Source organism: Erithacus rubecula (assembly GCF_903797595.1).
Source record: "Erithacus rubecula genome assembly, chromosome: 5".
Taxonomy (NCBI): Eukaryota; Metazoa; Chordata; class Aves; order Passeriformes; family Muscicapidae; genus Erithacus; species Erithacus rubecula.
This window is the reverse complement of record NC_136687.1, coordinates 7,906,875-7,921,438: the sequence shown is the minus strand read 5'-3', so window position 1 is coordinate 7,921,438 and position 14,564 is coordinate 7,906,875. Positions and strand designations below refer to the sequence as shown.

The window sequence follows — 14,564 nt, the reverse complement described above, 5'->3', positions numbered from 1 at the left end:
TCAAGTATTCTTGCATATCTTAATAATACTCAGTATTTGATAGCTGCTGAAAAGAAAAGATACTGGGGAAAAACTCTAGTAAGAATGCATCAAGCTCTTTTTTTTTAAATAACCAGAGAAAAATCACTTACAGTAATAGTTGCATTTTATTTTCTCTTAGTTTCAATGTGCAGTATTTTCAGCATTTTTTTTTTAAACATACATCTAAAATTATATGCTTTCCTTTTCCCTTGAGTACAATTGTTTTTCAAGTTGGGGCTCCAAGCTTTTGCTCATCATTGCCCTCAATCTATACCCCACCACAGGGTGTGTTACCTTATCCTTGTCAAGTTTATCCAACTCGATGGTGTGTATACACGGACTGATGGGAATGACAAGCTCACACAAAATGCACATGACAAAAGCAGCACATGCTTCACAAATGCTCTGCAGCATTTATACCCAGTTACCTGAATGCAGCTAAAAACTTGATATACAGTAGAAGCTCCCCTGGGTATGACTGTGGGATTCTCAAGATTTTTAAATGGATACTTAGGTAGCATGCACAAAGAGTTCACCCAAAATCTCTGTATTAGATTAAATTAACGTAATTAATTTTCCCAAAATCTTGCTACATTACTTACTCTAGTTTGTACAGCAGCTTGTTTTCACTTTAAAATACTCAAATTTCTTAAAAACTAGCAAAGTATGTGCCCTCTTGTAACTTTCATCAATTGTGTCCTTATAACCAAAACTGTTTTAAAAGAGCAAAGCACCTACCATTGCCACTCAGTTGATTTCTACCTTTAGTAGAAAGTTTAGTCAGGATTGTACATGGAAGAAGTCTGATTTATGCAATGAATGTACTCAATTAGTTCCCTGTCTCATCCCATCCCTTTCAACCACTGGGTAAGATCCTGAATGACTGAATTTAATTAAACTGCTTATTGCTATTATTTATTGCTCATCATACCCTAAAATTTCTTTTATTATGGAAGCATAAATGCTCAGCCCTGACAGCTCCACAAAACCTTAAGACAAACCAGGTCTGCTGCTTTTGCAGAACTGTCTTTGCAGTGTTTTTGACATAACCTCCTTATCTGCTATATAGTTAATAGCCATTGAAAAAGGAGAATGGCAAGACAGAATGCTTTTAAGGCAAATCTACTAAATACCAACAAATTACTTTTAACCCTAAAGGTTCCACTTGTTTTCCCCTTAATTTAACCTAAATCTGTTCACTCATTACTCAGTGCTTTTGGAATGCTGCTGGTGGTTGAAAAACAAGCAATGTCTTGGTGCTAAGAAGGCATTCCTACCAAAGCAAAAGTAACACACAGTCATTTACTAGATGCTTCAGGCAAGAAATGACATCTGACTATACACTTCAGAGAAGATTTAAATAAACTCACATTCAATTGCAACTGGAAAACAACATAAATAGTAAAGAAAATACTTTGAATCCTGCAAATAAGAACTGGTTTACAATAAGTTGTCAGTTACTACTCCTCACTCTTGCACTCAGTGCAAGGGAGGGGGCATGCTGAAATGAAACACAAAGCAAACTTTATTTAATGGGCCAGTGGGTAGCTGGTCCAAAAGCTGTAACAAGTTGGCTGGCATACAGAGTTCTTCGGGGAGGGCAACATTATAGATTCAGTAATGTAGTTTCTTTGACAACTGAATTATAACTGAAATTTTAAATATTAATCTGTCTCAAGTATGCTCCCAGTCATGCCATACCTCATCTTGTAAGGCTGCAAAGAAGCCCCTCTCACTGCAAAGCACATTAAAGATGGTGTCTGCTTTGTTAAGCCAGGACACCAAATGTACATCTTAAGACCAAACACATTTCTACACTGATCTCAATGAAAAAATGAACAGCCTGATTTTCAGAATTAGCTTTCTGTTTACAGCAAGTTAAAAACACCCTGTGAAATAAAATCTTGCATAGAATCAATCCCAAAAGACAAGCAGAATGTGTATTTCCTTTAAATCCAACATCAGAATCCCTTAATGGCCATTGTTCTGTTACTGCCCCTATGGCACACCTCATGGCTCGTGTCACTAAAAGCAGACAGGAGTGATTTTGAGTATGATTTCATTCCAAAAGAAATGAGGGTGTGGAAAGAATGTCTAGGAAGGCAGGAAAGTGTGCTGCAGTGAAATGACTGAACTGAAGCACTACTGCAGTGTGCTCCCACACTAGGAAGACCCTTAAGCTACAACTCCTTCAGGTCACAGAGAATTTCCTAAGAGGAGGTGCCCTTCTTTAGACACTTAGGACACGTTACAGGAGGTATATACACTACAACAAATCTCAAAGAGAGGTTAAAACAGATGAAGTTATTACTACCAATGAATCTGTGTGAAGTTAGAACTGGGTGCATCAGCTCTAGAGCTTGTCTTGAAACAGGTAATGCAAATATTTGCTCTAAGGCTGGCAAGAGGCATTTGAGGAATGGGAGTCTGTCACATCTAATGTTTTTCACCCAGCTGTGTTGACTGCTTAATTCAATGCATTTCTTCACTGGCTTGAAAGATTCTATAGCAAGTCCCAAGCTGGTTTGGAAAGTTTCACAAAGGGTCTAGCTCCTGTGATCCCAAGGTAAAGTAACCAGCTGGTCTGGTGTTAATCATGAGGAGCTTAAAGTTATGAAGAATTTAACAGTTTCAGAACACAACATATACTGTTATACGGTGAGAATTTGACTAACCTGATGCTTAAAAAATATATTAAAATCTGTTTTAAATTCTGGAAAATAGCTTACAAAAATATCTTCACTTAAACTATATATCATACAAAAACTGACTGGTGTGTGGGTTTACAGTACAAAACGATTACTGGTGATTACAAAAGGGAAGAGTGATCTATACTACCCCTTAGTGCAAACACAGGGTATTATATCTCACTGCCTGGAATTAGACTTTTATCAGAATTAAGATAATTTCCAATAGAACTCAAAAACTTTCAAACAGTATCTATTTTATTAAACCTTTTTTCTGAAATCCTGCTCAGTTTCTTTTAAAAATCACCACAGTGCTGTGGCCCAAGGAAGAGTAACCCAACTCAGGACAGAAATAATTGCTCTAGATAATAAGACCTGTAGAGAGCTAAATACAGCAACATCTACAGTTGTTTCTACTGCCCATACTATCAATTTCTTCTACCAGTTTCTAAAAGGAAACGACACCAGTGGACAATTCCTTTGTAATCAATTTATGGGCAGAAGCAACAATTTTTGGTCTAGATTGGAATTAGTTTAAATACATGGGTTTAATAAATACAAATATACACATCTGTATACATTAAATGTTGTCACATGTGTATAATTTCAACATATACATTATATACAGAAATACATACAGTACATGCTCCTCCTGACAACACTATCTCATTTTTCCAAGTGTCACCAAAAGGTGTGATAAGAAAATGAAGTGAGGTTAAACATAGGATCTGACTGAGAACCAAGGTACCATTTCTGTATAATGAAAGACTTAAATACAACGAAAGACAAATGCTGTGCTAGATTTCCTCATGTAAAGCTTAGGAATCAATGGTATTTCCTGGGTGGTGAGTAAAAGCTAAATCTGGCCCTGTGTAGTGTCCTGAAATTCATGGATATTTGTGTTTGTGTCTAAAGCATTATGGATACAACAGGTAATAAAAGAGGTTGTGTAATCTAACACTTTAGCCAGTCCCAAAGTAGACCACAGCAGCCTTCTGATTCTTTACTGCTACCATATATTTGTTTTCATGAGAGTGGTCCAGATGACTCCATGGTCTCAGATAGGAAAGGTCAAATGGTTGTTGACTACTGGGGAACTTGCACCATTTTGTCTCTTAAAATGCTGTGCAGCAAGTAAGAGCAGTTTCTTAAGTATCTAAATCCTGATCCAGAGTGACTAGTCCTCTTTTTTTACAATTATGTCTCAAAATAAAGGAATTTAAAGAAGCTACAGGGAAGTGGATCACAAGAATGCCTCCTTAGTACAGTTTCTCAAGACAAATTAATCAACATATTCCAGTTTTAAAGCACTTTAAGAAAAAGTGAGATGCAAAACAAGATGTAATCTGTACATTAAGATGGATCTCCAAAAGGAACATGAATTCAAGCATGAGGGAAAGAAAATGAGGACAATACAGATGTCAAGACATTCAGTAGCATGGCTTTTGTTCATCTCCAATTACAGCACAGCTCATGCACCACACATCTTACAATTTTACATACTGTACATAATATAGAAATATTTAAGTTAAAATTTCTTTCACTGATATACTGTACTCAAATTTGAAATCCTGAGAAGAAAAAAGAAAAATGTGTGGTTATGTATGTGCACTATATCTCTGGTATCACCAACACATACACCACTGGATATCAGAAAGTCCAGAGACAGAAATCACATGCTGGAAGTGTAAAATCATAAAAGCCTTTTTCTCTTTTCCTTGTTTGGGAGAGACATTAGGAAACAAATTCTATTCTGTACTGCACAACAGTATATACAGGTACATGAAACTATGAAGTTGGCTAATGGCTGCAGGTTGCAGTAAGTCTGTCAGTGTCTGACTGGCTGCACCACAGTGGCTTCAGCTGCATATTGGGAAGAAGAGGAATACCAGCTACCTTGCATGTGGTACTAGCTCATATTTTACAGCTAGGATGTGTGCTCCCCAACATCACTTGAAAAACACTGACATACTTCATTCCACTTAGAGGTGCTTAGTGTCAACAACAACTACACTTGACTTCTCAGGTGATTTCCAGTGCTGCAGAGCACTTGTCTATGCTGGAAGGAAAACCGATAGGTCCGTATTTATCACAAATGCAACCCCAGGGATTTTCTTGATCTTGCATTCCTCATAATCCATATTCCAACACTAGTCATGCAGCTCCACTACACATCAGGATGTTCAACATGCTGTGACCTTGTGGACATTTTGCAAACAAGTCAGCAGGCGATGGTAGGGGGTTCCTGGAGATGCCACCACCTCAAACACTGACTGGAAGGCTCTCCGATCCAATTCTTCATCGATCTGGTGTCGGTAGAAGTCTATGGCCACCAAACAGAAGATGTTAACATCCACTTGCTCTGATTTTCCCATTCTGCTGATAATATGAGGAAGACTGAAATAAAAGTTAAGGTCATAAAATGACAGACATTGCTCCTCTTTTGGTTTAGCAGTTCAAACTGTTCTCCATTAAAAGAGTTTATTCTTACGTTCACCAATGACATTCAAGTGCAAAATACTGTCATTTGGCAATTGACTGCTACTGCATAAATCCTATTTCTTCATTAACATCAAACAATTTCTTATCCTCAGAAATTAAGTTCAAGCTAGCAGTAGTTTTCTTTATCCATTGGAGCAAACAATGCAATCAGCAACTGCTGAGAGCCAAAGAGCACTGCTGTGATTGAGAGTCATTAGGACATTTCAAACATGACAAATGGCCTTTTTTTGTCTGGGCACAAAATGCAGTAGTTATTGTTCTGTTTGTTTCAGGGGTTTATTTGTTTTTTAAATAAACCCAGCACTAATACCACATCTATCTATCTATCTATCTATCTATCTATCTATCTATCTATCTATCTATCTATCTATCTATATTTATTTATATCTATATCTAGTTATATCTTTGTCAGTTCCAGTTTATTTTGCCAATTCCACTGCCAAGCTCACTGTTACTGCAGTACACAGCCAGGGGGATAACTGCAAAATACAGTTTGCATGCAGAGGATAATTCCCTTGATTTTGAGTTTGTTGGCTTCTTTCAATATATTTTATCTTGCAGAAGGAATACAGAGCAAAGCTTTTAAAGGTCACAGCAATACTATCTTGGTGAGGCTTTTTTTAAATGTCCTTCAAAGTAAGGACTTTCCCAATCATCTCACAGTCAAAAGGAACTGATCTTAAAGCAGTAGTTTGAGATAACTTTGTTCTTATAATCTGTTTAGATGTTCTCTTTTTTCCCCACAAACCCGAGGTACCAACAGCACAAAGCAATATACACCATTACTACCTGCAGTAAAATTGCCTTTTTTTGGTGCATGTATTATTCAAGGCTTTACACTATAATTACCCAGAAATGGCACACGTTCAATCTTTTTAGGATACATTGCTGAAATCCATTGACTGGTGGAAGCACTGACAAAAAAACAGGAAAGACTCCACATTGCCATTGCCACAGGTGTCCTTTGTGTGAAATTAGAGAGAGAGAGCATCACCCAGTCACGGACCATCGAGGATTGTCCAGTGCTATGCAGTGTCTGGAACACCTGTAAAATATTGTACACAGAATAAAGACACAGTGGATAGATATGGGAAAAAGTTCAGTTTCTCTTGTAAAGGTTCTCTGTGGCTACAAAGCTCTGAGGGTCACAAACTGGATTCCTGGAGACAACTCTGAGTCTAGTGAATTAGTGAACTGGACTCATGACAGATGTACCAAACTGAAGTAATCTTACAGAAACATACAAGTTGTGTGGTGTCTCTGGTTTTTAGAGATCACATGTGCACATGGACATGCTCTCTCCAGTGATGCACAAGTCCAGTAGGTGCTGAAGAGCCAGAAGCCCAGAAGTTCAGCTGAGGCACAGGGGCTTGCCTGTTGGTTTCACAAGGTGATGGCTCACTCAGATCTCAGAATCTGAGCACCAGGACCACAACCACTAATTTTCTCTTTATTTTCTCATTATCAGTGAGTGAACTGTCCTGCTGTGAGCTTTGGCCTCTAGGGGACACAGCAATTCTAGCCCTCAACACTGCCTGGAAGCCAAAGCAGGACAGCTCAATCATTGGGACTGATTTGTTAGATCTAATTAACAAAAGTGGTATATGGCCCTTCAGCAGAGCTTCAATGATTTTAGAAATCTTCTGAAACATTTAAAAAAATAAATGTGTCAATACTACCTTATAAACTACTGTTGCCATGAACTGTGGGTATGGTTGCTGATTGGACAGAAATTCTCCAATGACTTTGTTCATTACATCTTGTGGGGGGAAGAAATCATCAAGGAACTGTGGAAGAATCCGAGCCACTACTCGAGCCTCAAAAGGAAATCCCTTCCTGATCCTGAAAATAATAAAAAATTAAATATTTTATGATTGAATTTCAATGCATATCTTGTTCTTTTCCAATTTAATTGGCAATGGAAAGAACATTTTACTTTCATCTGAGTAGGCAAATTCTCAGCACTGATGAATCTGGATCTTCATACAATCTTAATAACAGACTACCTAAAGAGGTCTCTCAAAACTGTCAGAAGCTGTTACAGGTATGTCCTTACCCCACACTCTCCCCTTCTGTTTTTTACAGAGTCACATTTATTGAAGGTCTGGAATTCCATCAGAGATGAGACTTACCAGCACGAATGCTGAAAAAACTAAACAAGAACATAAAAAGGACAGGTAGATCTCTCCTCCTAGCTATCAGATGAAAGACCATTTATAAGCAGAACACTACTTTTCATTCACAACATCTTGACATTTTTTATTCAGGATCAGAATGACCAGCTTATCAAACAAGAAAAGCAAGTTGCATTGCTGTGTAAAGTAAGGAAAATACATTCCAACCTACAATTTTGTTTAAATAACACTAATTGGAAAGTCCTTCTAGTAAAGGCTGCATCTGTTGATGCATCAAGATCAAGTTACCATCATGTGATTCTTCCCTGCAAAAGTTATTTTTTGCTTGTAGTAGTCACATTTGTTTTGCCAGCTCTTTAGAGTGATATATTCAAAAACACTCAAGCACTGCTCTAGTTCTGTTCTCACCAAGTGCAGAAGTGAAACCCTCCTCCAGTTTTATGGAAAAACCACTGAACACTTTAAAAAATGTAAACCATTGCCCACAAACTACTACACAAAATCTAACATGTTATACTCACTTAAGACACTTTGAGATTGTCAGATCAAAACAGAGGTTTTGAAATGTTCCCATTAATGAGTTCCATGTGAATACAGAAGTTTACTGTATCCTTCCACTGCAATTATTTAACAGCCTCAGAAAGAGCAACTCTTGTGAGGGGGGAAGAAGGGAAAAAAGTTTTAAACTTTTAGGGTGGTTTGAAAGATTACTTCCTGTAAACTAGACTTACATTTTTGATTATGTAGAAGACATCCTGAAAAGAGCTTAAGAGTTTGACCTGAAGGGAGCTGGAAATACATTTATGAAGTATTATGGTTTGTGCAACACATAGTATCAGTTAGGACATGTCTGGTTTTCATTTACATTCCTGCACATTTGTGCTGCCTTCAGCAATTCCACCAGTGTTACTGTGTATACCAGGAGCATAATTTTTATGCAATAGTAAGTGAAGAAACATCATTCATTAACTGTAAGAACAGTCAAACAGAGAAGTGACCACACAGTGACAAACACAATCATTTCCCTCCCAGAGCCCCATTTACACATTTTGTCCTCTTACCTATCAAAAAGGACAGATACTCGTTCCATGGCGACAATCACAGATTCACTGTCAGGAGCAGCAGGATTTGCATCTGGGATACGGCTGGGGCTGATCTTTTCCTTTCCTAAACCAAAATAATTTGTTACAAGTTCACTGTGGATGTTAAAATACACTTCTTTTACTTTTGGTAACAAAAATAAATTAAGAAAATTAGCACTGTTAGTAAGCCAGTCTCCCAGCACATCAGAAGTATCAAAAAGTGAATACCTGTGTACATGCAAGTCAGCATTAATCCCAGGGCTGCCATTGCTCGGTGGGGGCTCTGCACATTCACCCTGTCAACACTCAGTTTAACCAGAGACTCACTGTCCAGCCTGGAAAGCTGCTCTGAAAGGAGCAGTCGCTCCAATCCTCTCAGGACACAGTGATAAATAATGGATGGTGTTGATTCATCACTTCCAGACACCATGACTCCACACATCTGAAATAAAGCAAAAAAAGCCAACTACTTGGTTTTGAGGTGTATTTAGGTCATCTTCTAGCACCACACCACAACAGTATGGAACTACAACAGATATTAGCAAAAACTGATGAAACTCAACCCAAGAGCATATCTACCCCTCAGCACCCAAATTCAGTGTTAAAAACAACTATGTGGTGATCTCAGGTTACACAACCACCCCTGGCTGGAGGCATCACAACATACCTGTATAATTCCTGCAGAGAACTCAGGCCCTACATCAAGTGGGTAATTCTCAATCAAATAGAAAGCAGCTGCACACATTACCAAAATGTGCTCCTGGTTATGGATATTCACACAACTGCAAATGAGCAAAAACACCAGTGGTCACACCAAAGTTGTTTAGAACACAAACAGAGACACTATAAACAATATCTAGAAATACAAAGTGGTTTTGAACATGAAATGTAAGCCCTTTTTAAAATCACAGAAAGCGTTGCTGAGATGCCGTAAGAGAACATTATCATAAAAACGACAGAAAAATGAGGTTTAAGTAAGACGGTTTACCAAAGACAGAAAAGCCTGTACCATCAAACAGTTTTCTCACCCTCAAATATCATTTCACTCTGTAAATTAAACCTAAAATTGGATGATATTTTCAATGAAAATGCCAAAACCTGCTTGATACAACAGCCTGCTCTAAAATGTACTGGCAACTGCCAACAACAGAGAGCCCTTTTGTTCACACATAGACATGCAACAGTTTGGAGCCAGGGGGAAAGGGAGAAGAATCTTACTGTGCTACTCCTCTCAGATTGGAGAGCAGATACTCGCTGATAATTGGAATGAGCTGCTTTGCTGTCTCGTCGAGCAAGTCACACTCAAGGATATAAAGAATTCCATGCAGAGCTCCAATCCGACTTGGCATATGGGTGCTTCTTAGGGTTGATTCCAGCAGTCGACTTACTGGTTCAGCCACAGCTTTATCCTAATACATCCAACAAGAGTATTCATTAGAAGTCAACACTGGTTTAAATACTGGCAAGTCCTGTCATTCAGAAATACAAATTAAAGAGCAGAAAATAAGGAATGAACCAGAACCTCGCTTAAACTACTTTGAATAAATGACACAAGACTAATACAATCAGACAAGAGACGAGTTGTATATTAACTAGAAAATTGATGCTACTTTCTTTTACTTGTACAAAGTTATGTCATGTTTTAAAATAAAAAAACAAGATAAGAATTAGTTCAGTAAATAATACATGCTATTAAGAATACAGGACTTGAATTACTGAAATTTTCTGGCCTTCCAGCTAAGCACAAAGGATGCTTCCATCTGAAACAGACTGGCACCAGACAACTATACTCTGCCACTGACTATCTGTCAACTCAACTCACAGCACATAATTCCATTCCTTTGTTCTCTGAGACCACTGGTACTCAGACCCACACATCTTTCCCTCCACCAATCCCGTGATCCAGATAAAGAAATCAAGTGTACTCTCAGCTGGGCAGGAATGTTGATCTGCTAGAAGTGAGGAAGACACTGCAGAGCAATCTGGACAGGCGGGATCAGTGTGCCAAGGTCAGTGACCTGAGGTTCAACAAAGCCAAGTGCTGGGTCTGCCCCTGGGTCACAACAACCCCTGCAGTGCTACAGGCTGGGACAGAGGGACTGGAAAGGGCCCAGTGGAAAAGGACCTGGGGGTGCTGGTGGAGAGTGGCTGAACATGAGCCAGGTGTGCCCAGGTGCCAAGAAGGTCAGTGGCACCTGGCCTGGATCAGCAACAGTGTGGCCAGGGCAGTCACTGTCACCCTCCCTGCACTTCACAGAATCATTAAGGTTGGAAAAGACCTCTAAGATCATGGACTCCAGCCTTTCACCAAGCACCACCATGCCAACTAAACCACAGCACTGAGTGCCATATCCAGTGGTTCCTTGAGCACCTCCAGGGATGGTGACTACCACTTCCCTGGGCAGCCTGCTCCAATGCTTAATCACTCTTTCATTAGGAAGAAATTCTTCCTATCAGCCAACACCTCCTCTGGCACAACCTGAAGCCATTTCCTCTTGTCCTGTCACCTGAGAGAAGAAACTGATGCTTACTTTGATATTATCTCTAGAGAGTCATAAGGTCCTCCCTGAGCCTCCTTAAACTCCACCCTTAGGGAAATGGTTTAGTTTGGTCAACAGTTGGACTCAATGATCTTAAGGGTCTTTTCTAACCTAAATGATTCCACAATTTTCTGTTCAGTATTCACAGGTCAAGCTGGTATCAAATACTTCCCTCCCTGTTACCAAATACCACAACTTACTGAAACATGCAAAATCCATTCTGAATTTTAGTTTTGGAAAGTCTTTTCCTTACTATCTAATTAATTAGTAGAAATTATTTGATCTACCTTGTCCCTTTACTCATGAAGTATCTAAGATACAGGCCAGTTTGAGACAGTATCTGCTCTCTAGTTGCTCTTTTTAAGCAGATTTTCTATAAAACTGGGCACAAAACAACAAGCAACTCTTAATGGAAATCAACTCCTTTTTGTTAACACCAAGCTGTTATATTCAGCTGTTTGCTTGTGAGAAGGTATTATTAGCTCACTGAGTAGGAAATTACAGCCTAGTCACAATAAGCTGATCTCTAAAACTGTTTCTGTTTGCCATCACCTTCCCAGCCTTCCCCTACACAGTTGCTGCTGCAATAGCTACTGAAAACCCCAACCTAAAATCCTTTCAGAATTTATTTTACCACTACTACCCATACAGCTTTATATTAATCTCAGAGCTTCTAGAACTGCTAACTCTTTGCAAAATGATTTGTAGTTTTTTTCTTCCTAAATAATTCCACTCTGAATTGTACACTGGAAAGTACTTCTGGTCTACATATTTCAAGACAGAATGATGCAGCAGAGGGAAAAGTGAGGGAAAGAAAAGGGATACCTGACTATCTGAGGCTATATATTCACCACATGCACTGTCCCAGCCTCACATGAGGCTACAGCCATTCACCAGTAATACAAATCTAGCAAAAGCTGTTCCACAAGTCCTCATTTCTGGCCTGAAATATAACAGATGAGGAGCCCAGGGCAAAGGCAACACTGAACTAAGACAAACCAAAAACAACATGAAATTATGTGCTTTTATTATATATAAAAAAAATCAAATCAAACAACCTTTCTGATTAAATATAGGGCAATTGGAGATAATGTTTGCAAGCTGTGAAGGCCCAGAATTCATATCCTTATTCTTACAGCCATTCAGCTAAAGGATATTCTTAGAGATAAACCACTTTAACCTAGTACACCAGGTTTTGCAGCAGAAGCTAACCTAAACACTCATGAATTTGCAATAACTAACTGAGAATTTCTTACCATTCCAAGAACAGCAGCAGCTTTGCAAGTAGCTGGTATCAAATACTGTACAAGAATCTCATCTTCTGATGGATGCACCTTCCGCAACTCTGTCAGTGTTGTGTACATCATCTCAAACTGATTCCTTTCTGTAAATAAGTCTGACACTGCCAGAAGCTGCATGGAAATTAAAATTGAATATAAAAAAATCCCATTAGTCGACAATCAAAAATTGACTCTTGCTTCTGTTATAAATGAGCAAAAGATTCCTCAATTATCTATTAAATATGTAAACATTTACTCAAGGGTCTGAAATAACTATGAACTACTGTTGACCAGAACTAATTCCACCATTCATCTTTGATAGTACTGACCTCTAAGAGGTCCTTTTCACCAAAAGGTTTACAAAATCAAAGCCACTATAGTAAATAATTCTGGGACATGAACAAACACTGCTATTTACAATGTTTTAAACCATCCCAAAACACACAACACATATTTCTCTTGCAAGGGTAGTTTAATTTTAAGTCATAGAAATGATAGTGAATAATGGCTGTCAAAACACATTCCACACCTTCGGTTTTGCTTCTACACTTAATAATAAACTTAATTCTCAAATACACTGTTGTTCCATCATCATTTTCTTACAAAGGGATAGGATAAGGAAATCTTGCTTTAGCAAGCAGTCAAGTAAAATATCAACTGACATTAAGTAACAATAAAGTATTTGTAATGTAGCAGCAGAATTTGCAATCCAGACACTTATATAGCTTAAATCAGTATAATGCTGCAGTTGCACAAGTTATGTTTCTGTAGTGCCCACAGAATAGCACTGCCAAGAAAATTCTGTGTGTTCCATATATTAAAAGATGCTTTATAAATGCTGATTAGCTCTGAACACATGGTAACATATCCTCATTTACAACTCTGAATAATAATTCAGACTTACTGATCGCACCACTTCACTGATCAAAATGACTGGTGTTCTCTTGCTGGGGTTGGATGGCAATATCCACTGACTGTAAAGTTCAAGCAAGAACTGAGAACAAGAATGGATATCTACACCAGCCCTGTGTTTCCTGCACAGAACAATAAACAAGTGTTAAAAGAGTTATTCTTAAGCCTTGCTAAAATGCTTGATTTGAAATAATACAGTTATGTACCAACATCCAATTTATAAACCCAGCTTATTGAACTCAATGTGAAGAAATAAAACCTTATCTATGACTCAAAATAGACAGAAAAAATAAGATACCTGGTGTTGACAGGAGAGGTTGGTGGTGAGGAAGGAGCAGGTACATCGTTCTCGTCTTCTTCATCCTCACCCCACTCTTCTTCTCTCAAGGGAGTGATATTATTTCCTAACCATATGGAGTGTATAGAGACCTTGCAATACACACAAAAGAGAAAAACAAATAGCAAAGAAGTGCACTTCACATCCCAATAGTAAGCCTAGAAAAATCTTAGAAGCCAAATATATTTTCCATTTAAATGACAGGCAACACAGTTTTCTGACTGAGGAGACACCCAGTAATGACCAATCCTGCATCACTCAGAGCTTTTAGTTTCTATTTGATGCCAAGCAAGGCTTCTTAACTAATTTTTCAGAACTGGAAGAAATGTAATAAAAATTAAGTTTTTGAGTTTTTAACAAACCTGTCCCAGTTTATAATCCATATCTCCTATTTCTCGTTCAGTATTGATCTGCAGTAAGAGTTTTTCATGGCTGATAAGAGCACCTGTAACGAAACACAAGATGAAATTTTTAAAAGTGTGTAACAAAGCACATGTGAAAATGATTTAATTTCCTGCAAACTGGATATCCACTTTTCCTGAGAGTACCTTCTAAATGCAAAAGCAATTCATTCTCCCCTTCTTCCCCTTAAACAATCACATACCTGTAGTAGCAGGAGAAAGTGATGGAACAGGGTCCCAAGCTTGGTATAAGTGATGAGTAGCAATATTATCTCTCTTAGACACCATTGCCTGAATTTCCTGTTCAACAATTCCCCTGATAACACTTAGCTTCCTCCCAAACCTAAAAGCCCAAGAGAAATCAATTTCAGCAGATTTTTCCTTTAACAGTTTTGTGCAAGTCTGGCTTGCACATCTGCAATGTTGTGTCTATGCCTATTTTCAGTATCAGGGAAATGAAAGTGTTGAAAAACATGTTCTGCACACTGTTTGCTAGATTTTTTAAAGTTATCTTTTTCAGATAATCTTTTAAGTCAGCAGGTTGACAATGCTAAGTCCATGCAACATCTATGCAAATAGAGCCATCTATACATACTCTTATTTAGAAAACACAATCTACACATATTTTTGCTACAACTAGACTAAGCAACTGTCATTATGTATTAAC

General features: G+C 38.2%; 1 protein-coding gene across 2 annotated transcripts in view; it reads right to left on the bottom strand.

The window, feature by feature from the left end:
* Positions 1-127: 127 nt before the first annotated feature.
* HTT (huntingtin) overlaps positions 128-14,564 on the bottom strand; it is a 78,955-nt gene continuing 64,518 nt past the window's right edge. For both annotated transcript variants that reach the window (XM_079305849.1, XM_079305850.1), the window contains 12 exons: positions 14,101-14,240; positions 13,859-13,941; positions 13,458-13,588; positions 13,152-13,281; positions 12,224-12,379; positions 9,646-9,836; positions 9,095-9,209; positions 8,656-8,869; positions 8,407-8,512; positions 6,890-7,052; positions 6,095-6,255; positions 128-5,105 (listed from right to left, as the gene is read on the bottom strand). In XM_079305849.1, coding sequence (XP_079161975.1) covers positions 4,892-5,105; positions 6,095-6,255; positions 6,890-7,052; positions 8,407-8,512; positions 8,656-8,869; positions 9,095-9,209; positions 9,646-9,836; positions 12,224-12,379; positions 13,152-13,281; positions 13,458-13,588; positions 13,859-13,941; positions 14,101-14,240 — 1,804 coding nt within the window. In that variant the 3' untranslated portion in view covers positions 128-4,891. The remainder of the gene's footprint in view (positions 5,106-6,094; positions 6,256-6,889; positions 7,053-8,406; positions 8,513-8,655; positions 8,870-9,094; positions 9,210-9,645; positions 9,837-12,223; positions 12,380-13,151; positions 13,282-13,457; positions 13,589-13,858; positions 13,942-14,100; positions 14,241-14,564) is intronic.